The sequence below is a fragment of the Oncorhynchus nerka genome, linkage group LG5, assembly GCF_034236695.1.
Source record: "Oncorhynchus nerka isolate Pitt River linkage group LG5, Oner_Uvic_2.0, whole genome shotgun sequence".
NCBI classification, from domain to species: Eukaryota; Metazoa; Chordata; class Actinopteri; order Salmoniformes; family Salmonidae; genus Oncorhynchus; species Oncorhynchus nerka.
The window spans coordinates 40,556,281-40,582,523 of NC_088400.1; the positions used below are offsets into that span (position 1 = coordinate 40,556,281).

General features: G+C 41.8%; 1 protein-coding gene and 1 long non-coding RNA gene across 2 annotated transcripts in view; both read left to right on the top strand.

Moving 5' to 3' along the window:
- LOC115129503 (uncharacterized) overlaps positions 1 to 26,243 on the top strand; it is a 173,039-nt gene that overhangs the window by 50,631 nt on the left and 96,165 nt on the right. The gene's annotated exons all lie outside the window — the stretch shown is intronic.
- The window catches only part of LOC115129504 (complexin-1-like), a 45,951-nt gene that overhangs the window by 15,424 nt on the left and 4,284 nt on the right, over positions 1 to 26,243 (top strand). Inside the window, exon 3 of the mRNA XM_029659916.2 lies at positions 23,029 to 23,207. Coding sequence (XP_029515776.1) covers positions 23,029 to 23,207 — 179 coding nt within the window. The remainder of the gene's footprint in view (positions 1 to 23,028; positions 23,208 to 26,243) is intronic.

Sequence of the window (26,243 nt, forward strand, 5' to 3'; positions counted from 1 at the left end):
CACGCCTCAGCCTCACTTGATCAAATATGCCCTTCAACGAATCTGCTCTCTGAAATCATATGCTCTCAAAGAGGGGGAGAGCCCATTACTTACTCTTGGTGGTATTTATCAAAATGCCATTCCACCTATAATCACCATCGTCCGTGTGTGTGAATGACAGATTCATTCACAGGCATTTGTTTGAAGTTGAGCTCAAATTCGAAAGGGATTACCTTTGAATATTGAGACTGTGTTTTTATAGCATTTCAGAGCTGGTACTATTAGTTGGATAGGATAAGAAATTGCTTGTGGCAACGTTGATGATAGCGTTCCAAGAGAGTGGAATTGATATGCTCCAAGGATGGAGGTGGCTATCTTTGTATAGACTGCATCCAAAATGTTTTTTTTCTTCCCAGGGACAGATGTGGCTGTTGTTGTGTGGCCTGAATTGTGCGATAGCACAAAGCATGTTTATCCTAGGTGTCCAATTTAGAAATAGACGTCTTTATTGTTGTGTACAGTTTACTACTATTTGGCAATCTACTACTATCTCTCCACCAATATTCCGAGATTAACAGCGGTGCTTCATTTTTTTTAGTTGAATGTCTTCAAGCTGCATTTGTGGCTTTTAACAAATACCTTTATTAAGGTGTACTCACCAGAAATGTGGGAAAGTAAGAAAAGACTTGCTGTGGGCGAGTAAGGAAACGAGTAAGAAAAGACTTGCTGTGGGCGAGTAAGAAAAGACTTGCTGTGGGCGAGTAAGAAAATACTTGCTGTGGGCGAGTGTAGGGACCTCTGCTGACCTGCTGAAGCTTGATGGATTCTCTAAAGTTCTCTAGCTAAAAGCATTGCCAGGCATTGATATGTTGGATTCACATCTCCATCTCAACCAAAAATACAAGTTAATGAAATAAAAGAATAGGATTAAGCCAGTTGGCACAGATCTAGTATTCACACCCCTTGACTTCTTCCATATTTTGTGGTGCTACGGCCTCAATGTAACATTGATTACATGTGGTTTTTGTATCAATGGTCTACACAGAATTCCACGTAATGTCAAAATATTTTCAGATATTTTTACAAATGAATTGCAAATTAAAACCTGAAATGTCTTGAGTCAATAAGTATTCAACCCATTTGTTATGGCAAGTCTAAATAAGTTCAGGAGTAAAAATGTGCTTTACAAGTCATAATAAGTTGCATGGACTCACTCTGTGTGCAATAATAGTGTTTAACATGAATGACTACCTCATCTCTGTACCCCACACATACACATACATTATCTGTAAGGTCCCTCGGTCGAGCAGCGAATTTCAAACACAGAGACCAAGGAGGTTTTCCAATGCATTGCAAAGAAGTTTACCTATTGGTCACTACAAAGATACAGATGTCCTTCCTAACTCAGTTGCCGGAGAGGAAGGAAACCGCTCAAGGATTTCAATATGAAGTCGATGGTGACTTTAAAACAGTTAATGGCTGTGATAGGAGAAAACTTAGGATGGATCGACAACATTGTAGTTACTCCACAATACTGACCTAATTGACAGAGTGAAAAGAATGAAGCCTGTACAGAATACAAATATTCCAAAACATGCATCCTGTTTGCAACAAGGCACTAAAGTAATACTGCAATTAACTTCTTGTCCTGAATACAAAGTGTTATGTTTTGGGAAAATCCAATACAACACATTACTGAGTACTGTACCACTCTTCATATTTTCAAGCATAGTGGTGGCTGCATCATGTTATGGGTATGCTTGTGTTAGTTAAGGACTGGGGAGTTTTCAGGGTAAAAAAGAAATGGAATAGAGCTAATCAGAGGCAAAATCCTTTAGGAACACCTAGTTCATACTTCTTTTCACCTAACACTGGGAGATGAATTCACCTTTTAGCAGGACAATATCCTAAAACACAAGGCCAAATCTACACTGGAGATGCTTATGAAGAAGACAGTGAATGTTCCTGAGTGGCCGAATGACAGTTTTGACTTAAATCTATGGCAAGACCTGAAAATGGTTGTCTAGCAATGAGAAAACCAATTTGACAGAGCTTGGAGAATTTAAAAAATAATAATGGGCAAATATTGCACAATCCACATGTGGAAAGCTCTTAGAGACGTATCCAGAAAGATTCACAGCTGTAATCGCTGCCAAAGATGCTTCTATGAAGTATTGATTCAGGGATGTGAATACTTACAGTATGCAAATGAGATATTTCTGTATTTAATTTCTAATACATTTGTAAACATTTCTAAAAACATGTTTTTACTTTGCCATTATGGGGTATTGTGTGTAGATGGGTGAGAGAAAAAACGACTATTTAACCCATTTAGATTTCAGGCTGTCACTCAATAAAATGTGGAATAAGTAAATTGGTGTGAATACTGTCTGAAGTCACTATAACTATCCAAGCAGTAGAGATTTGGATATTTACATTTTGATATTTGTTTAAGGAGTGCATACTGGCGGCAGAGAAGTCAGGCGCAGGAGAGCAAAGACTGTGTTACAAGGAGCAGTTTAATCATAAAAATCACTGTGAACAAAAACAATATATACAATGGGACAAACCCCTTCGCACGCCAGACATAACTTGCACATACACTTACAATAAACAATTCCGGACAAGGACATGGAAGAAACAGAGGGTAAATACACAACATGTAATTATGGAATTGGAACCAGGTGTGTGGGAAGACGAGACAAAATGAAAGGTGGATCGGCGATGGCTAGAAGGCTGGCGCCGCCGGCCGCCGAACGCCGCCCGAACAAGTCGTGACAATTTGTTCGCGTTGTTAACCAAACACAATTCAATATTACTTTTGTAAGACAATGTAACAGTATTTATTCAACCTTAAAAACGAGTAACACATCCATGACCACATTTTGAGGTTACTGTAACAATTAAATGCCTTCTTATGTAATAATAGAAAGCATGCATGTTCAGGTTTGCAGGACTGTGGAAATCTTCCCAATTGCTGTAATAATCTGCACAGGATTTCAAACGGCATTGATCACATGCACCATGAACTTTAATATAATCTCAACTGCAATCCAGGTCATTTGGTTGTGCTATTAGATGAAGCACAGTGATAACACATTAAGTTGTTGTATTGATAAACAAAATAGCTGACGTATTCCCTGTTGAACGTTGTTATGCTTTTAGATGGTTGAAAGCATAGTGATAATTCAACACATTTTTGGCTGTCTTTTTGAGTGGGCGAAAATTGGTTGGAATCTCATTGATCAGCGTATCTACCAAATATTACCCAATTCTCCACGTTGAAATGACTTGGTGTACCCAGTAGGTTGTGATGCCGATCGGTTCATTTTCAAGGCTCAAAGGGTATCTGCTGCTGTTGTTATTGCTTTGACTTCTGAAAATAGTTCAGCAAATCCCTCTCTAATGCAAATGAAGGGAAAGGGCTCTACGGTGTCATCTTTTGATGTACTGGCTTGAGGCCAAAGAAAATGAGATGCTTTTGAAGACAATGTTCTCAGCTTAACACTCACTGTATAGCTTGTGAAAAACAAATAGGTTGACTAGGAAACCCTGCAGCATGAGAAGGTTTAAACACTCTCTGGAAGAGTCTGTGCCATTACAAAGGGAGATACTCCTCAAAATACAGATGTAGGGTCTTAATTTGATCACTCTTTTGTTTCTGTGAATTTGTATTGTATTTTAGTTTTAAAAGCTTCTAATGTTTGTAATTTCCACAATGAAATTTCAGACTTGATTTACCCTAATTAAAAAAATGTATCAACCCTTGTAAAAATGTCCATGAATTATAATCCAGATGATAATTCACATTTCCTGTTGCTGCAAGATTATTTTCCTGCTGTAGCAAACTGGCGGAAATTAAGATCATACATCTGTAAAATATTCGCCATCGGACACAAAGGAACAATAATTAGTTAGCGGACGTGAATTGCAAGGCAAATGCTACCCTTGCTTCATGGATGGAAAGTCGATGGAATTGGCCCCTTACATCCTGGCAATGAGTCACGGAACAGTCCAAAATTAGATCTGTTTTAGCACAGACTGGAGATAAAAATAACACATCAGATCACTTCATCAATTGGATTGAAATTGCAGCCGCAAGTTGTTGACAGGTTATAAGTGGACCTACTTGTGACTGACACGAATCGGTAGAGGATGAATAAACTGAATGCTCACATGAAAGGGAAGGAGAGAGCACACGTTGAATGAGATTGTTTTGCCACATGAGCCACATCAAGCCAAATCAAAGACGGCGTTCTTGTCCGTTTGATCACAGGCCTTTGTCAAATGTATCTGTGGGACATGGTAGAGGGGATGACAGACAGCGGTGCACACAGAGATGCTCTGTGCTGACGTACAGAGAGACACACTTAGAAAAAAAAGGTGCTATCTAGAACCTAAAAAGGGGTTCTCTCGCTGTTCCCATAGGACAACCCTTTGAAGGACCCGCTATGATTCCAAGTAGAACCCTTTACACAGAGGGTTCTACATGGAACCCAAAAGAGGTCTACCTGGAGAACCAAAGAACCCTTTTGGAACCACTTTTTCTAACGGTGCTTGATCCATTCTAGATGTGAAGGGAGACCAGCCCTTGGCATAAAGGTAGTCTCCAAGACTCTAACACAGGGCAATGCACAACCTGTGCCTCAGCACTCCCACCTGACAGACAATAATGTTTATTGTTAGCGTGACCTGGCTGAATGTCACGCTCATACATTGAATCCCTGGTGGGATGAACTTGTCAAATCAATATCAGCTTTAGGGCCCTATGTCTTTGAGAATGGAACGTCTTTGGCTTTTGTATCGGGACACAGGGATCATCTGGAGAGGGAATTTACAGGAGAGGGAATCAATGCCAGGCTTTGTCCCGGAGGACAACAGCACTGTGGTATCTCTCCAATCCATACCCAGTACAAAGAGTATTGGCCCTATAGGCCAAATGAGCTGAATGAAAGGCCTTTGTGTGTTTTGGATAAGATAAGGTATTGATGAATTTGGGTTAGGGTTCTGGTCTTCTGGATGTGCAGCCTGCAGCCCCTATGCACAGAATGAAAGATGAAACGACAAAGCAGCACTAACTTTATTGGCTACAGTTTATGTCTTTTATACTCTGAAAGTGGTCAAGCAATGGCTAGAGGAAAAATAATGTATCCCAGGTCAACATTATGGTGTAGCAGTGAACTCATGATTGCTAGCACATAAATGTAGAGCCAAGTCCAATTTCAATATAGATTTTCAATACTCGGACTATTACCGTGACCTATTCGAAGTGCCACAGTACATCGATTCTGTTTTCAAGAACAGTAATTCTAGTTTGAAGGGATTCTCACTGAAGTCAAGGTGTGAAATATAGGGTCAGCTAGAATCATAGAATCATTGAGGTTCCATTGAGGTTATCCATTAACCACTAATGCAGACATAACAATGTAATGACTCCAAATAGGGCCCCAAATGAAGAATGTCTGTTCGAGAAAGATTAATGGCTCTCACAAAATGTCTGAAGCTATCTTGTTCACCCCTTAGCTCCTTCCTTATTTTAACATTAGCACCTGGTGTGTGAGTTTAGCACTATCTTACTACACAAGCTACCTAGCTGAAAGGTGTTGGAAATGAATGATTCATTAACAGTAGAGTTGGCTCAAGGCGAGTGTGTCAAAATATCAACGTCAAGTACTTCATATCAACGTCAACTATGAGCCGTTTTCAATCACGCCAACATTGGACGTCCCATTAATAAAATGTTGTGTAATTTGTGTAATTTGTCTTGTTTTTCCACTCAGTCCATCATACTGTTGAGGTAATGGCTTTCCTTAAACATCCAAGTCAGGGTCAATATATTTGTTCTCCAAGTGATAAATGATGCAATTATAGCCACAGCAAAACGAGATGAATCCTTCAAAAGCAGCCATGAGTTTCAAAATGAAAAATACAAAACAAAACAGGACATTTGAGTTGTTGTTGAAAAATGCTAAAATGTCATTTAGATGCAATGAAAATAACACAAGATAAATCATTAATACGACAATACATATTTTTATAAGAAAAGAACTATGACAAGCTAGCTACATTCTGTAGTTGTGTGGTGTTTCTTGGTCAAGCTGGCCCAGGTTCTCCATTGTGCTTTGTGCTCAAAGACATTAATGAATAGAAGTGAAAGGCAGGTTTCGGGGTGAGAACAGGACTAATTTGGAAAACAGCAGTGATGGCATGCTAATCTTAAAGCTGCTAATTACTTAAGGCTTCAATTGGGTTGCAAACAGAGAGGATGTGACGCGAGGAAGGTTTATTCAGTGATGAGGGGACAAAAACAGCACCTGGAGTGTTATGTGTTGAAGGAAGTGGAAAGAGATGAAACTATAGCCTTCTGAAGTCAAATAGAATCGTAGCATATCACTCAAATGCAGCAGATTCCAGATAACCCAATGACCCAATAACATTTGCATCCTTAATCATGGATTGAACCAGTGCATTTCTAGCAGAGGGAAAAAGAAACAACATGAATGTACAGTCCTGTAGGCTAATAGATGAACTCATCCGTGATTTGTCTGGGTACACAGCACCAGCCGGTTGGTGGAGTCTTGTCTCTACAGCCTGGGGTCAGATAGCCCTTCTGGTGTTCATCTAGGCATTTTATCACCAGCGAGCTGAGCGTCTAAGAAGCTTTGACACCAGATAAAACTCACAACATTCCAGTTCACACTCCTCTCCTTTTAGACCTGACACAAAAAACCTCCAAGGGTCAACACGAACTGCCATTCAATCCAAGAGGATAAAAGGCTAATTTTCCGAGCAAGCAACTCCAGTCAGATACATTACAGTAATGATTCATATTATGGACTGGGGCAATGTTGGGCTATGAATTCTCAGGATGACGGGTTGCGCGTCTCTCCTGTATCATGACTCACTGTGTCACAGACGCCGCTGCCACCGCCGCCTTCGAGAAGGCACGATGAGGCTATCAAACTCACCCGAATTCCTGAGTGATCGCTGGCACTAACATGCACGGTCTTGGAGAGCAGAGGGAAGCGGTAGGGAGTTGACCGGGGTGGTGAGTCTTGATGATGAGTACACTGCGTGTGAGTGATTGCAACACCTGATGCTCATTCTAGCCCTGAGGCCAGTCCCCGAGGGGGACTGAGCAATCCCTTCTAATGGTCTGCAAGGGGACAAGGAGAGATTTGTCATCTTTTCTAGTTTTGTCATATCCTCCCACTTTCTCATGTTGAGGATTTCTGAGAGTACATTTAGGGAAACACTTTATTTTAAGGCTCCATAATAAACCATTTGAAAGGCATTTACAGTGCCGTTGGAAAGTATTCAGACCCCTTGACTTTTTGCACATTTTGTTAGTTTACAGCCTTATTCTAAAATGTATTAAATAGTTTTCCCCATTCATCAATCTACACACAATACCCCATAATGACAAAGCAAAAACTGTTTATTTAAAGAAAATAGAAAACAGAAATATCACATTTACATAAGTATTCAGACCGTTTACTCAGTACTTTGTTGAAGAACCTTTGGTTACAATTACAGCCTCGAGTATTTTTGGGTATGACACTAAAAGCATAGCACACCTGTATTTTGAGAGTTTCTCCCATTCTTCTCTGCAGATCCTCTCAAGCTCTGTCAGGTTGGATGGGGAGTTTTGCTGCACTGATATTTTCAGGTCTCTCCAGAGATGTTCGATCGGGTTCAAGTCCGGGTTCTGGCCACTCAAGGACATTCAGAGACTTGTCCAGAAGCCACTCCTGCATTGTCTTGACTGTGTGCTCGCTGTCGTTGTCCTGTTGGAAGGTGAACCTTCATCCCAGTCTGAGGTCCTGAGCGCTCTGGAGCTGGTTTTCATCAAGGATCTCTCTGTACTTTGCTCCATTCATATGTCCTCGATCCTGACTAGTCTTCCAGTACCTGCCGTTGAAAAACCTCCCTACAGCATGATGCTGCCACCACCATGCTTCACTGTATGAAGTATTTAGGTGCCTTTTGGCAAACTCCAAGTGGGCTGTCATGTGACTTTTACTGATGGGTGGCGTCTGTTGGGCCACTCTACCATAAAGGCCTGATTGGTGAAGTGCTGCAGAGATTGTTGTCCATCTGGAAGGTTCTCCCATCTCCACAGTGGAATACTTTTATTTTTAATACATTTGCAAACATTTAAAAAAAATATGTCTTCACTTTATCATTATGGGGTATTGTATGTAGATTGCTGAGGATTTATTTTTATTTCATCCAATTTAGAATAAGGCTGTTACGTAACAAAATGTGGAAAAAGTCAAGGGGTCTGAATACTTCCCGAAGGCTGTGTATAAGGCATTTAAAAACTGTTTGCTCACCATTTCTTATTCATTACTCCCACATTTGTAAATGTTAGTAGGCTAGTTATTCACACATGTAACATCCTGTGATGTGTGCTTGTTCTTTTACCAGGTACTGCTGGAATGTCTACTACCAATGGCATGCCCATCTTTTTGTGAGAAATTACACTGGTCACTCAAAACATTTATGAAGTGAAAATTGCACTCACTTTAGATTAGGAACTGCAAAAATATATATATATTTTTTACTAATGATTAGTAAATGGTTTATTAATATGGGAGTAATGATTAATAATGGTGAACACAATTTATAAATCCCTTATAGAGACCCTTGTTACCCAAATTTAGTGTCAAGTACAGAGGACTTTGTTTTTATTATCATTACCAGAACAAGGTGAGGTATACACTACTGGTCAAAAGTTTTAGAACACAAACTCATTCCAGGGTTTTTCTTTATTTTTTACTATTGGTAGAATAATATGGTATAGTAACCAAAAAAGTGTTATATTTGAGATTTGAGATTTTTTAAATAGCCACCGTTTGCCTTGATGACTGCTTTGCACACTCTTGGCATTCTCTCAGCCAGCTTCATGAGGTAGTCACCTGGAATGCATTTCAATTAACAGGTGTGCCTTGTTAATGCGTTTGAGCCAATCAGTTGTGTTGTGACAAGGTAGGGGTGGTATACAGAAGATAGCCTTATTTGGTAAAAGACCAGGTCCAAATTATGGCAAGAACAGCTAAAATAAGCAAAGACAAATGACAGTCCATCATTATTTTTTAGACATGAAGGTCAGTCAATATGGAACATTTCAAGAACGCAAAAACATCAAACGCTATGATGAAACTGGCTCCCATGAGGACCGCCACAGGAATGGAAGACCCAGAGTTACCTCTGCTGCAGAGGATAAGTTCATTAGAGTTACCAGGCTCAGAAATTGCAGCCCAAATAAGTTCATGTAAGAGACACATCTCAAAATTAACTGTTCAGAGGAGACTGTGTGAATCAGGCCTTCATCATTAAATTGCTGCAAGGAAACCACTACTAAAGGACACCAATAAGAAGAGACTTGCTTGGGCCAAGAAACATGAGCAATGGACATTAGACCGATGGAAATTTGTCCTTTGGTCTGGAGTCCAAATTGGAGATTTTTGGTTCCAACCACTGTGTCTTTGTGAGACCGCATGTGTAGTTCCCACCGTGAAGCATGGGGGAGGAGGTGTTATGGGTGTGAGGGTGCTTTGCTAGTGGCACTGTCTGTGATTTACTTAGAATTCAAGGCACACTTAACCAGCATGGCTACCGCAGCATTCTGCAGCGATACGCCATCCCATCTGGTTTGTGATTTGTTTTTCAACAGGACAATGACCCAACAGACCCCCGGGCTGTGTAAGAGCTATTTTAGAAAGAATTAGAGTGATTGAGTGCTGCATCAGATGAGCTGGAACCCCAAACAAATTGAGATAGTTTGGGTTGAGTCGGACCACAGTGTGAAGGAAAAGCAGCCCATATGTGGGAACTCCTTCAAGACTGTTGGAAAAGCATTCCAGGTGAAGCTGGTTGAGAGACTGCCAAGAGTGTGCAAACCTGTCATCAAGACAAAGGGTGACTATTTGGTTACTTCATGTTTCCATATGTGTTATTTCATAGTTTTGATGTCTTCACTATTTTTCTACAATGTAGAAAATAGCCAAAATAAAGGAAACCCCTTGAATGAGTATGTGTTCTATAACTTTTGACCAGTACGAAACAGGAACAGAAACCGAAGCTGAAATTCTGTGTTCCTTAATGCCGATAAATAATGGATGCAACCATGATAGAAAAATTAGTAACCTGCATCAGTGCCTTCTTCTCTGTTGAAAGTATACCACTACTGCAAATCCTCTCTCGTTCACTTTTCATTTTAGTGCACATTATGTCGGGGAGAGTTACCATGCAAACTAGGACTTCAAATGAATGCCTTGAGTGCCCATCTGAATGGCAGCCATTCATTTGGCATGGATTATCTCTCTGTAATATGCTGTATAACCACTAGCATTCTTCATCATGGTCCATGTTCTGACTAATTTCCCACACTCTAATCTAACTACAAGCTTCAATAATAGAACCATCTCTTTGTACTGTGGCTATTTATACCTGCAACATTCAAACTGCCCCAGCCTTGACTGTCTCCCATAAGAAACCATTCATAGCCTGGCTTGGGGAGCTGGAATAATTATTTTTTTCTTAATTTAACTAGGTAAGTCAGTTAAGAACACATTCGTATTTACAATGACGGCCTACACGGGCCAAACCCAGACGACGCTGGGCCAATTGCGCGCCGCCTTATGGGACTCCCAATCACGGTGACACTGTGGGACTCCCAATTGTGATACAGCCTGGATTCGAACCAGGGTGTCTGTAGTGATGCCTCTAGCACTGAGATGCAGTACCTTAGACCGCTGCGCCACTCGGGAGCCAATCACGGAGATTGATATGCTGATTGATGATTCTTATGCTGCACCTGGTGTTAGTCGGAAGGCAAAGGTCACTCTGCTTCCTCTCTCCGGTCTCCTCCTCGGCCGATCCCCTTTACCAGCTCGTGCTTGATATTTAGAGCGCGAGGTCCTCCCAGTTACGGAAAACTGTTACAGAAGCCGACGGTGACCTCAATTCTCAGCTCACTTGCTCGCTTGCTCGCTTCCAGCGAGACACATAATAAAACTCTGGACTCAGAGCAGCAGTCTGTCTGGTCACTGCTGTGCATGCATAGGAAATGCCTGATGGCACTCAAACATCAGCCCTGGTGTTAAAGAATGGCAGAGCACAGGTTATACTGACACTGACTTAAGATAAATGCATGATGTTTGGTCATCATCATTTTCTGTATTCTTTTCAGGCCCTTTGGGGGGAAAAAACACTAGCCTCCTACGGAGTTTCGACTGTCTGGTGAATAACACTGTTATCAGGCATTTTTGATCAGGCATTCAGAAATATTTCACGTGACGTTTAATGTAGAGCGGCTGAAATCAGCATCATGTGACAAAGTTCTCAATAATTCAATGGGCCATCGACCCTTGTGAGAGAGGAGATGTTTTATAATACAGTGTTTCATCATTACAATAGGGCTTGTTGGCTTTGCAGGAGAGAATGAGGAGAACAGGAAGGACGGTAATTATTTTTAAGGGCTAAGCGAAATTAATCAATTCAGTTCTATTACTAACTGTCATTGTGCTTTCAGAATACATGAACTTGTCACAAACGTTACCTCTTGAAATGTTCCATCATCCATGAAATGAATCGCAAATGGCTTTATGGGTTTGATCTCCATAACAATCAGACGCTGCTCGATGAATGTCCTCGAAAAGGCATTTCCCTTTTCAAGTCATTATTTGCCATTTGCGTCAGCAAGCATTAGTGGTTAAGAAAAAGCATGCAGGAAGATACAGGAGGTGAATTTAGGGTTAGTTTACCCAAGTGGACATTAAACATAGCTGATATGTTCTATATGACTGACCGTAAATGTAGAAAACGTCACGCTGCTTGCGTAGCGACTACCGCTTCCTCTCAATTTGGGCCCATACCTGGCGCAAACTCTGGACTTCTGCCTTGCTAGTGCACATGACTGCCCTTCTGAAGCATCTCACCAGTTGGCGCCACGCGAGAAGCTTACTATTTGCTAGTGCAAGTGTGACACTTCAGGCTGAACAGTTAGTTTCACACATCCCCCATATGCTACATAAACACCCAAGAGCCCAAGAAAAGAGCACATAAAATGAAGAAAACCAATATAATCAAACTGTGTGGATTCTAGTGGCACATGCTCCGAATGCATAGATGCAACAACCTTCCGAGTTCAGTGCTCACACACAGGCAACATGCTGTGAAAGGGATTGGCATGAATTGGATTTTCATATATCCCACGCATAGCCAAAGCTATGCAAATTCAGCCCATGGATGACGGTGAGGTTAAAGTGATCTCATGTTTGAATAATGGTGTTAGTTATCTTAGAAATCAGAGTGTTTCTCAGGAGTCGCGTAGAGGATGAGGAAACGTGATTATGCACAGAAGGGAGCTTTGGATTCAATGGACTAATTCACGGAACGAGTCTTCCAAAGTCACGGAAGCACAAGGATAAGAGGCGAGGGTTGAATCATACCATCTGACATTAGCATGAAGCCAGGAAGTGAGACGGGAGCTGAAGGCAAAGCCACTAGGAAGGGACTGGGGAAAGGGGGAAGGGACTGGAGCCTTAAGAGTTGCGATTAAATGTGCATGAATTAGAGTGAAAATTCTGTAAATACCAAAGTCTTAGAGAGCCATCCTAATGAAGCAGAGAACTTAGGGTAAGGCCCAAGGTGATGGCAGCTTTGGAGGCCAGGCCTAATTTTCTAATATGTAATATGCCCACAATAATACAGTCATTTATCACAGGTTTTCATCCAAAGGGATTTACAGTAAACACATATTCAAAAGTTGTATGTTGCTTATGCAGGAATCAAACACACAACCCTGGTCGTGTTGTAAGCAACATGATCCAACAAACAGAGATATTTTAAAGGACATCTTTACATTTCTTTACAAGATACATGCGCTTTACATATTGTGTGGGCAATGGGTTTGAGATTCAGATGTTTTACAGGGTGATGCTATTTGTTGTCTTGGTCACCGAGATGCTTGTAGGCCTACATTGGTCTCGCATCTCCACCTTTACACTCAGTAGCTTCTCATTAAGTGAAATTCAACCAAACATGAAATAGAGACCCAAATAGATATCAATTACCTCACTCACAAATTCCTTATGTTTTAAAATGTGACCCCCTTTCCTGCAGCCAAATGACCAAATCACCCTCTAGTGGCCTCATGGGTGGAATGTCATTGATATTTTTTACAATTTCATAATGAATAAATAAATAAAAAAACACAGAAAATCCGATGTTTATATGTGAAACGGTTTTGTTGTATTTCAGTCTTCTGTGATGCAAACTCAAACTCAAAATTGAAAACTATATCTCACATGGTTCTTCTTTTAAAGCCCATAACCATGTGTGAGAGGTGTAGACTTTTGTTTCAAAGTAGATTTGTTTAAGACTACCAAGAAACACTGTGTGACCCTGATTTAGCCCACTGCAGTAAAAAGTGAACACCAACCTAGTTCCTAACAACCGGTTTCTAAATGCAAGCTAGTGATCCCAACTGAGAGGACAATTTATGCTAATCCACAGGCTCTAGATTCTAGGAATTCTTTGATTTGCCCTCTTACTTGACGCCATTGTGGATTTATGGTTGGATTGTGGATTGCAGTGAAATGTACCTACTGTATATCTTGCTCACATTTCAGCTTCACGTGTGAATTCCTTTCAAACCGAGAAGAATGGTTTTAACGTAGAGCCGGAAACCATCCACCTAAGTAGTTTAGCGATGACTTTGAAAATATTGAGAGAGGAAAGCTACCTCAGAGGCGATTGCAATTGTAGCTTGCGTCAGTCGTCGAAGGAATTAAATGGTTGTACAAATAGATTTAATGGAGAGCTGAGCTGGACTGGGAGCAACGTCACTGTCTCCACTCAAATAGATAAAATAAAATAAACATTACAAGAAGATGCAAGGGAGGGCGACAGACCTCAGCTCTGGGTTGCAAATAATACAAATAGTACAAAGAATAACAACTCAAATAGGTATAATAGGAACCTATTCTAAGTATGAAACCTAAAACCTTCATGCCAGTTAATCAAAGTTCTGCGGTGATTAAGAGGATGACACAAATGTACATGTGGAGTTGGTAATCACAAAGCACGTAGAGTTGTGAAATGTGTTTCACAGGTGCCTATTGGGAGGTGTCTATTTGTGAGGTGTGAGGTAATAGCATATGTGCTGGTGAGGTGCAAGTTCTGCCAATGAGTGGTATGAGGTTATAGCCCTAGACGCAGCGGTGTATCTGTGTGTCTATGTATATCTTTAAAATGCATTTTCTATCACCCTATTTTATCTTGTAATTTCGTTCGTATGGATTTGATTACCTGTCGTTTTCATTTGGAAGCCTATTTCCCGTTGCGTTTACATTCCAATCTAATCATGTTTCAGATGCAATTATATGGACGTTTTGAGAAGTATGAGTTGTGTCAAATATGACTGTGGAGACATCAAGCTAATTGCTTTTAACAATCACACCTGGCAAAACAAGGTAATAGGACCATACAACAACACTTGGTCAAGCAATTTAAAATGAGGTCCTAAATCATTTGTAAGTTAGCTGCATGACCCTCGGAATCAGCTAATGCATAAATTGTTGGGTGTGGGCGTCCATAACTAGCTACATCCAGATGAACCCATCTGAATAGGTGTTCTAATTGACATCTTGATTCCCGAATTGGGGGGAAATTGCACACAATATGCTAATGGTGAGCTTGATCTAATGACAATAACCCTTATTTGACCTCCTCCATTATAGGGGGATCAGTCCTCAAAACAACGTTGCCAACTTATTCAGCACTTTTCTATTCATTCTTCTACATAAGTTCAGGTTGAGCTAGTTTTCAAAAAGACAGGGGCACGCGGAGGATGCTGAGAATGGCGACGAACAGCTCAGTATCAAAAGCACAGAAATTAGCTGAGGTGGCAGAGGCTAGGGAATTAAAGGTGCAAAAAGTAGGTGCACAACAATTCAACCTTGGGGGATGCCATTTTGCTGGGGTGTAAGGGCACCATTTGCTAGATTCAGCTCAGATATGTTGAAAGGCAGTTACAGCACTTAACTGCCATTCGCCATATCTGGGCTGAATCTAGCAAATGGTATTAATCCTAGCCCTTGCACCCCAGCAAAATGGCATCCCCCAAGGTTGAATTGTTCGAGCTGTGTTTGCTTTCTCTGGATCAGGAGGAGCACACAGAGTAGTCCTGAGTAGTCAACTACAGCATACAGCTGGGCCCTTTACCAACCCTGGTGCAATGGACTAATGAGCTAGATTTCTCTTTAGAATAAATGCACAGGAGAAAACTATGTTAATACACACTGGTAATAGATAGTAATACATTTGGTTATTGTACACTCCACTCTGCACTATACTGCTGTTCTCCATAGAGGGCTACTTTATGCCCCGTTTGAGTTTAGAAACCTTTTGGCTAAAGGGTACAGTCGTGCCCTTCAGCTGCACAGTTCCAGTCTGTCACACTGTCTCATTCAGCTTGGCCGAACCATCTCATCTTTCTGCATCTCCTAAGAACTGAAGGGTCTTGTTAAGCAGAAAGCTTGTAAAAGTCACAGCCTTTAGCGTTTCCCCCAGCATGGCAGTGTTTTTTATCTCATTTCCTGTGAAGTGGGTCCTCTGTATCCTCAGTGTCAGTGGGTTGGTGTTCTCCGCTTCGCTGCCGTCCGTGACTTTTTACCCAGTGACACGAGCGTAATCACTTATGAAGGTCTGCAATGGCCTTCTATGATCTCTGGCAGACAACCAAGTGAACCACCCTAGGCTGCCCATGGTTGTTACAGCACGCTCCGCTAAAGACAGTGCTTATCTGAGGAAGCAGAGAAAATCAATCAGCCCTAAACTCTATTTAAAGGCAGATAGTGATACGCCTACTCCTCCTATGATTGTGGCGTAAAGAGAACACAGCTGTTCAAATGACATTGTGCAGACATCATCATTGTGAAGCTTATGATTCTGTCTCTGTGCTCCCTTGACAATACTACATTTAGTCCCTTATAGTGGGTGAATTCCTCCTTAATGCAAATGTAGATCTTGGTTGTGGTAAACAATGGGCCGTGGGTGACCTGCGTCCTCTGTAGATAAATGGGGCGCCGGGTTGTTGGTGTGAACCGCATGGTGATACATGCGTTGGGTCTTGCTAGCTCATTTCCATGCTGAGAGTCTGTGGCGGAGAATGGGTGATACAACGCAGCAATGATGAACCTTCTGTCTTCGTTCTCCATCTTCCCTGGGAGATTTACCTTAGATATGGTGGCTGTGGGTCCACTGTACCTCCCCCTTCCCATTCCAACCCATCCCGCTCGCCAACACATAAAAAACCCAAGTCTCATTACCGACCTGTCTGCAGGCCAAATCCCTCAGCCATTGGGGCCCTTTTATATGGTCGTTTTTCCCACTTTCATCCACCACTGATAGATATATAATTCCAGAAAAGACCATCAGTTATACCTTGCACGCTGTTATGGTTTTGGGAGCTGCATCACGGGTGGGAAATGGGGGATGTGTTGGGAGGCTGGCTGGGGAGGACCAATAGATTGCTTTATAAAATCTCAAATGGAAAATTGATCTACCTCTCTCAGTGGTTGGTGTGTTTTTTAAATTTTATTGAACCAACCAAGCTATTTCTTGGCAACAAACTGGTGTGCTTCAGGTTGGTGTCTGCTGTGTGACTAGCTCTACAAAGGCAATTGCTCTTACAATATCCTACCACTTGACCCTGCTTCAGAGGTAGTTTTGAAGGAACCACACAGTATTACTCCACCCAAAATTTGATGTTCTGTTGAAGAGCCTTACTGTCACAATATAACAATGTAACTATGAACAACATTCTGGAAGTAGCAAGACTCTCTGCATGATTCCTATTTTTCTGATACATTGCTAAATCACCTAGCACCACCTGTGAACCTTTTGAATGTGCATATCACCTTTTTTTTGACTTGACTTGACACCCCATCCCACCATGCTATTGACCTATCACAATTAAAAGAGGCTCAATCTTTCAGAGCCAATTCAAGGTGGTGTCTGTCCTGGGAGTAGAAGTGCAAGAGAGTGCAAGAGAGGGCTGGCCTGTAGCCCTGGGACAGGTGTGATGGATGACAGATGGAGGAGAAGGAACACAGTCCTTGAGCTGGTGCCTCTGCTCCCCGCTAACACCACGTGTTTGGGTTCCGCAGGGGCTACTTTCGCCCGCCCCCCCCCCCCCACAGTCCTTCAACAGGGCACAGCGACCTTCTTACACACACACACACACACACACACACACACACACACACACACACACACACACACACACACACACACACACACACACACACACACACACACACACACAGTCACACACACACAGAGTCACACACACACACAGAGTCACACACATACTGTCAACTCTAAGTACATTTTGTTCTCTGCCGGTAACACCCACACGGCGCCACCTCTAAACACCCACACACACATACAAGGACAAGACACCTACTGCATGCACACGCACACACACGCACACACACACACACACACACACACACACACACACACACACACACACACACACACACACACACACACACACACACACACACACACACACACACACACACACTGTCAAGTATGGTACATTTTGTTCTCTGCCGGTAACACCCACACGGAGCCACCTCCAAACACCCCCCAACACACACAAGGATACAACACATACTGTGTACACACACGCACACACGCGCGCACACACACACACGCACACACACAGGCACACACACACGCACATACACAGGCACACACACACACACACAGAGTGTCACACACATACTGTCAACTATGGTACATTTTGTTCTCTGCCGGTAACAACCACATGGAGCCACCTCCAAACACCCCCCAACACACACAAGGACAAAACACCTATTGTGTACACACACACACACGCACACACACATCCTGTCAAGTGTACCATTTGCTCCCCTCTTCCTCTCACTCTCTCACTCTCCACCAAGTCCACTGCATGCCTATACGTAACATGGCACATTTTAAGCCAACATGTGACCTTGCCCTTCCTCAACTTCAAATTCTCTTGATCCCTTTCAATTTCAACTCTTTGTGCTACGATGCACACTCACCCTCTTCTCCTCTGACAGTGGCCCTCGGGCCCAAACTGAGCTGAGGAGACCCTTTCAAGCTCTGTTGAGTTAGCGCCTGTTAGCGCCTGTTAGCGCCTGTTAGCTAGCTTCTACACAGAGAATCCTCTCAGTGAATGCGCCCGAAAGGCCTCAGCAACCAGACCATTTCCGTTAGCGCTTAGGCTGCACAGCTGGTAGGGGATGTCACCACTAAGACTAAAGGGATGGTGGCTGTCTCATGCTGCTCCGCTGCAACTTTGTCACAAACAGATGAGCTAATTAGCCTCTGGTGCGGAGATTAAGCACACGGTGTGATGGGAGAAGAGGAACAGAGCATGCAGCATTGCTAGGATAAAATGTAGTTAATTAAATACAGATAATGAAGCACACAGGATTTCACAAAGGAGAAGTGCTCACGTGCAGATCATCAATAATATAGGCAGGGCTGAGATATCATGTTATTTCCATGTAATTTATCTGGTTTATTACCACAGCCATAGGCCAGGAAAGGGCCATCATGTGTGAAATAAATTCGAATTACAGCATTACACACACAGATATGAGAATACCATGACAAAATAATGTATTTAGAGTAAAATTTGACTGAGAACTTGTTGCTGTGTGAAACATTGGCATGCGTATTTATTTTGAGGCAGACAGGCCTCAAACAGTCAGTAGAAAATACTGTGTGTGCGAGTTGGAAACATCTCCCCAGGCTACTGGCAACCATGGAGAGAGTTCACTCAAATGATTGGTCCCACACACACTAGAGGGAAATTACTGACAGTGGCTCCTACTGTACCTTGTAGAGACGTTCAAGAAATTGTTTAGACTTTTGCTTATTCTGACCTTGAGTGAAAATATTAGTTAGTGTAAAATCATTTGTCCCCTTAATTCTCCAATTCTTTTTTGTCCTTTGTAGAATAAAGTCACTGCAATGAGTCTGCTCTTCAGTAGAGCTTATCACGGCCTTGCCTGTCATGAGTTCTCCCAAAGTAATCATTTTGTACAGCTGCGAATTAATAACATTACAAAGGTTTTGTAGAAAGGTACATGAAATAGTTGTATTGTCTTTTTCAGCTTTGTATTCAGCTAGCTTCCGCATGGTCTACATTTAAAGACACAATATCTCACATGATGATGTGCAAGTAGAGATACTGGAGTCTTATATCTCCCTCTCTAACTTTAAGCATCAGCTGTCTGAGCATCTTACCTATCACTGTACCTGTACATAACCAATCTGTAAATAGCACACCCGACTACTTCATCCCCATATTTTTACTTACCCTCTTGCTCTCTTGCACCCCAGTATCTCTACTTGCACATCTATCACTCCAGTATTAATGCTAAATTGTAATTCTTTTCACCTCTAGGGCCTATTTATTGCCTTACCTCCCTACTCTTCTACATTTGCACACACTGTAGATAGATCTTTCTATGTTTCTTTTTTGTTGTGTTATTGACTGTACGTTTGTTTATGTGTAACTATGTGTTGTTGTTTCTGTCGCTCTGCTATGCTTTATCTTGGCCAGGTCGCGGTTGTAAATGAGAACTTGTTCTCAACTGGCCTACCTGGTTAAATAAAGATGAAATAAAATAAAAAATATAAAAAATAACATCACATCCCACTCATAATACAATTAATATAGTGGAAGATAGACCATCATTGTAACTGGAAGTGTCACAAGATTACAATATTATAGCTGGGGGAGGGGGATTGTGCAATTTTAAACAGTATACAAATCTACTGTACGTTGTCTCCAATACTAAGGAGTGAAACTTCATTCCATTCCCCTATATTTCACCCCTGTGTGTTACGTATCGTAAACATTGGTGTTCAATGGCGCATTATAAGACATCCACTGTTAAGACTGTTAACCTTTCTAGGGCAGGCGTTCCGCTAGCGGAACCCCTCGACAACATTCTGCTGAAAAGGCAGTGCGCGAAATTCAAAAATGTTTTTTAGAAACATGTAACTTTCACACATTAACAAGTCCAATACAGCAAATTAAAGATAAAAATCTTGTTAATCTACCCATCATGTCCGATTTAAAAAATGCTTTACAGCGAAAGCACAACATATGATTATGTTAGGTCATAGCCAAGTCGAAAAAACACACAGCCATTTTTCCAGCCAAAGATAGGAGTCACAAAAAGCAGAAATATAGATAAAATTAATCACTAACCTTTGATGATCTTCATCAGATGACACTGATAGGACATCATGTTACACAATACATGTATGTTTTGTTCGATAATGTGCATATTTATATCCCAAAATCTCAGTTTACATTGGCGCCTTACGTGCAGTAATGTTTTGATTCCAAAACATCCGGTGATTTTGCAGAAATACTCATAATAAACATTGATAAAAGACGCAAGGGTTATTCACAGAATTAAAGATAGACTTCTCCTTAATGCAACTGCTGTGTTAGATTTAAAAAAAAAACTTTACGGAAAAAGCATAATCTGAGAACGGCGCTCAGAACCCAAAACAGCCAGAGGAATGTCCGCCATTTTGGAGTCAACAAAGTTAGAAACAACACCATAAATATTCACTTACCTTTGATGATCTTCATCAGAAGGCACTCCCAGGAATTCCAGTTCGACAATAAATGACTGATTTGTTCCATAAAGTTCTATCATTTATGTCCAAATAGCCACTTGTTGTTAGCGCGTTCAGCCTAGTAATCCATCTTCATGAGGCGCATGCACTTCGTCCAGACAAAAACTCAAAAAGTTCCATTACAGTCCTTTAGAAACATGTCAAACGATGTATGGAATCCATCTTAGGATGTGTTTAACATAAAACATCAATAATGTTCCAACCAGAGAATTCCTTTGTCTTCAGAAAAGCACTGGAACGAGAGGTAACTCTGTCGGGAGCGCGCGTCATGAGACCAAGGCACTCTGCCAGACCACTGACTCAAAGAGGTCTCATGAGCCCCTCCTTTATAGTATAATCCTCATTCAAGTTTCGAAATATTGTTGACATCTAGTGGAAGCCGTAGGAAGTACAACTTCATCCATATCTCAATGTGTATTCGGTAGGCCAAGCTTTGAAAAACTACAAACCCCAGATGTCCCACTTGCTGGTTGGATTTGTCTCAGGTTTTCGCCTGCCATATGAGTTCTGTTATACTCACAGACATCATTCAAACAGTTTTAGAAACTTCAGAGTGTTTTCCATCCAATACTAATAATAATATGCATATATTAGCATCTGGGACAGAGTAGGAGGCAGTTCACTCTGGGCACGCTATTCATCCAAAAGTGAAAATGCTGCCCCCTATCCCAAAATATTTTTAAGACTGACCCTTTGTGAGATGTCAACATACCCTAGCCCTAGCCGTTTGTTTGCTATGTAACTCGCTAATGTAACACCAAACATAAATGCGTTTATTAATTAGCGGTCTTCTTGTCAGGACGAGGTTTTGCAGCTTTGCCTAACTCCCACTTGCCAGTATCAGAATGCAAAGTGGAGAGTAGCCAGCGACCCCCAAGGTCATGGCGGGCAATCGCTCATCAATTTCGGGTGGAGACCAGATGGCCGTGTGTTCGGCTTCCTCCTCTGGAGAGCTGGATGCAGCCTGGCTTGTTGGAACTTTGCACAGATTGGATCAAGACAGAGGGGCAAATGCTGAAAGAGTGAGCCTTTTGGACGGGAAAGGCTCATAAAGGATGGGCTGTGGTGGAGCCATCTCCACCGCATCTTTATCCGCCATCAGGTTGGCCCAGTCCTCATTAAAATCCATTTCCAGCGAGTCGGGCCTGAGCGGTGTGGTGTGTCAGGGAGTCTGACTATCCATAGGCAGCTGGGAGAGAGAGAGAGAGAGGACTGGCATGCCTCCAGCGGTTGGGGGAGAGGAGGTGAAGCTTCCCGGACTGAATACACAATGTCTCATTCATCGACATGCTCTGTGTCAGACCTCATTGTGAGGGAATGCATATTGGAGCAGCCCTCAGCAGTCTGACTCTATACAGGGCTTAATCTCTCTCTAAATGTAGGATGGGGGGCTTTTACAAGTTTAAAAGTTATGTAGATATTCTCTAATCCATTATTCATGGAAATGTTTAGCTGAAGTATGATGTCTTGATTTTAGGTAAATATACAAGCATCCTTCTCAGAGACATGGGAAAGGGACGTTTCGTAGGCTCAGCACACTGATTGATTATGATGTGTACTTTTTTTTTATCTTGGGAAAACTTGTGCATGGCCCAGATGTGATCTATATGACTTTGCCTGGCCCCACTATCGAATACTTCAGCCAAATCTCTGCATGGAGTAAACCACTAGATGTTAATGAACTCCCCTCTCTCCATTTATAATAACCATCTGCCTATGTCTCATCATTTCTGAACGAGTTATTGTCATCACATTCTCTTTTCCTCCCCAATATGTCGACATATGAAAATGTCCATCTGCGTGGTCAATGCAGAGCTTGTATAAGCAATTCATCTCTGAGGGAAGGCCTATTCAATTGGTTTTTGGCAACTCTGTCCAGCCTCTTTTCACTGAATAAAAGTGAGCCAATGAATCACCCAAGAGCTATTTCTCCATAATACAATTCAGTTGTCTATCATATCTAAGAAGCCATGCCAGGGGTCAAGGATGTGTTTCTATTACTGTGTCTTCTTATAATCAGCCACCTCCAAATCCTACCATAGAACTCCAAACCATAAAAAATCCCTTTGCTCTCGGGTCTTGACCCACTGTCCAGTTGGAACATTTGTGCGTGGCTCAGCCTCTGACAGAGATAGTCATGGCCAAAGAAACCAACACAAAGCCCATCAAAAGGAAGAGGAGATTATTTTTTATTGGGTTCACGTTCAGGCTGGTCACTTCTTGTTTCCTCTGTTGTTCAGTACTGTACTGTAGGTTCCCGCATCACAGACTCATGGCTGACATTTCTTCCCCCACTTTCATTCACCTCTAAAGGAGCCACCAAAGACATGGGGAAAATGTTGGGTGGGGAAGAGGCTGAGAAGGACCCTGATGCGGAGAAAAAGGAGGAGGAAAGACAAGAGGCACTTCGACAACAGGAGGAGGAGAGGAAGGCAAAATATGCAAAAATGGAATCGGAGAGAGAAAACGTCCGACAGGGCATCAGGGATAAGGTAAAAATGGCATCACGTTGAACATTGAATCTTATGCAAATAGCTTCAACCCCGTTGCACGGATCATACTCACATGTGATTGTCTTCCGATGCAAAACTCATGCATGCATTATCATAATGTAAAGCCACTGTGTGTGTGTGTGTGTGTGTGTGTGTGTGTGTGTGTGTGTGTGTGTGTGTGTGTGTGTGTGTGTGTGTGTGTGTGTGTGTGTGTGTGTGTGTGTGTGTGAGTATGTGTGTGTGTGTGTGTGTGTGTGTGTGTGTGAGTATGTGTGTGTGTGTGTGTTTATGTGTGTGTCTGACTGTCCGTCTGTCTGTGCAGAACTAAACAATGCACTATGCTTGTCAAATTCCTATTTGATCATTACTTCTCACTGCCATCCAATGTTGAGAGTATGGCAGCTTGGTTCAGTGGTGGTGTCTTTTGAACCTGGTAGGAGAAGCTTGACTTGATATAACCTCAAAGAAACTTACTTTAGTGTTGGAGAATCCTGAGGGCCCTCGTTTTGGCAAAAGACAGAAATTACAGTGCAGCTTCAGCACACGTTGGAAACCGAAAGACTGTGGAAGACTTCACTGAAACTGACACAGTTTTTTGTGTGACCCTGAATAAGAGAGATATGAGAGAGAGCAGGAATACGAGTCCAACACAAGGGAGCTAAAGCAGTGAAATGGCATCGGGCTTTAAAACCACAATGTTAACAGACTTCGTTTTCTGAGGAATGTACCTTAACTTCCAACATAAAAGATGTGATCAGTCTTTAAACCAGACTTAAAGGTTTCCTTGATGTATGGAATCTGTAAATATTACTAAGCATAGAGTAATGCGTGGAATCATCACCCGCTGTGAGATAACCAACTTCCTATTTGATGCTGATCAATTGCTATGCAAAGAGAGAGGGCTAAAGACGCAGCGTCTTATTGGCGGCACTGGCACCCAGCGGGCCTAATTTACACCAGGATTAAGACTGCATCTCCATGTTCCGCTCCACAACGTGACTGAAATGCACCAACATCTCTGTTGATCTTCTGCAACATGCACAACCACTATTGGCATCAGCAAAAAGCTACGGCTCCTCCAGTAACTTCTGGAAAGCTAGTGCTGCCTCTATTGTGTTTTGTGTAAAGCAGTGAGGAATTGTCTTTGAAAATCAAGTGAGTGAGCTTATTTCATTATTCAAGCCTCAAAGATGAGAGAACACTTTTTTCTAGGAGGCCTAACATGAAAGAATCATGAAAACTGAGCTAATTCATATTGGAAGATAAAATATGATCAGTCTGATACATTTTAATGAATGTCTTACACACTTTTGATTTGTGTAATTATGACAAAAGAAGGCAAAACATGATCAGCATTAGCAAAGCCAACACCTCCTTTGGCCTCCTTTCCTTCCAGTTCTCTGCTGCCAGTGACTGGATCGAATTGCAAAAATCGCTGAAGCTAGAGACTTACATTTCCCTCACTAACTATAAACATCACCTATCTGAGCAGCTAACCGATCGCTGCAGCTGTACATAGTCCATCTGTAAATAGCCCACCCAATCTATCTACCTCATCCCCATATTGTTTTTTATTTACTTTGCTGCTCTTTTGAACACCAGTATCACTACTTTACACACCATCATCTGCTCATCATCATCTGCTCAATCACTCCAGTGTTAATCTGCTAAATTGTAATTACTTTGCTACTATAGCCTATTTATTGCCTTACCTCCTCATGCCATTTGCACACACTGTATATAGACTTTATTTTTTTCTATTGTGTTATTGACAGTATGCTTGTTTATTCCATTTGTAACTCTGTGTTGTTGTTCTGTCGCACTGCGTTGCTTTATCTTGTCCAGGTCGCAGTTGTAAATGAGAACTTGTTCTCAACTAGTTTACCTGGATAAATAAAGGTGAAATTTAAAAATGATTTCAGTACGCATTAGACAGTACTGGGAGCACTCCGCCGTCTTCCCCCTTTCTTTGAGTCCCCGTCACAAACCATATCCTCTCTGTGGCTAAAAATGACGAGATCCATCCTCCTTTAAGATGTTTACTGCCTGAGAATCACATGAATTTATGCTTGGGAGAGTTGCAAAGGGCTCACAGGAGACTAACAACGCATCTTCCGCATCCGTGCCCTAGGATGTTCCATCAGTCAGGCAGTCTACATGTACTCCCCTCCTCAGCATCCGGCAGTAACTCACCAGGAGCTCTCCCTGCCAGTGGTCTACTGTAGAGGCCAAGTCCTTGCTCGCTTAGTGGGAGGCTAACCTGGCTGATCTCAGAGAAAGCACTCCTGTTTTGATCATACTGTGCAGTATAATAGGCTCTCTTGTTGTATATCACGGTGATTGATTGGTTGATTGATTGGTTAATGGGTTGATTGGTTGATTGGTTAATGGTTTGATTGATTGGTTAATGGGTTGATTGGTTGATTGATTGGTTAATGGGTTGATTGGTTGATTGATTGGTAAATGGGTTGATTGGTTGATTGATTGGTTAATGGGTTGATTGATTGGTTAATGGGTTGATTGGTTGATTGATTGGTTAATGTTAATGAGTTAATGGGTTGATTGATTGATTGATTGGTTGATTGGTTGATTGATTGGTAAATGGGTTGGTTGGTTGATTGATTGGTTAATGGGTTGATTGATTGGTTAATGTGTTGATTGGTTGATTGATTGGTTAATGGGTTGATTGGTTGATTGATTGGTTAATGGGTTGATTGGTTAATGGGTTGATTGGTTAAATGATTGTTGTTTACTGTCCCGCAAGAGGAAATTATTTCCACTTTCCATCATGTGTTTTACACTGCTTGATCAAAGACAAGAGAATGTTGAGATATTTTCTAACAATAATGGGTACAGACAACCATTAAGATATGTTGTCCATTAGTCTTTATTCTTTAATTCTTTGAAAGGGGCGGGGCATAAGGTCTTTGTATTACTATGCAAATTGTTGAAGGAGGCAAGGTTGAGTGCCAGACGTCTCAATGCCAAGTGGGTCTACATTATGTGTAATCCAGGGTAGACTGAGTGGACTTTCCC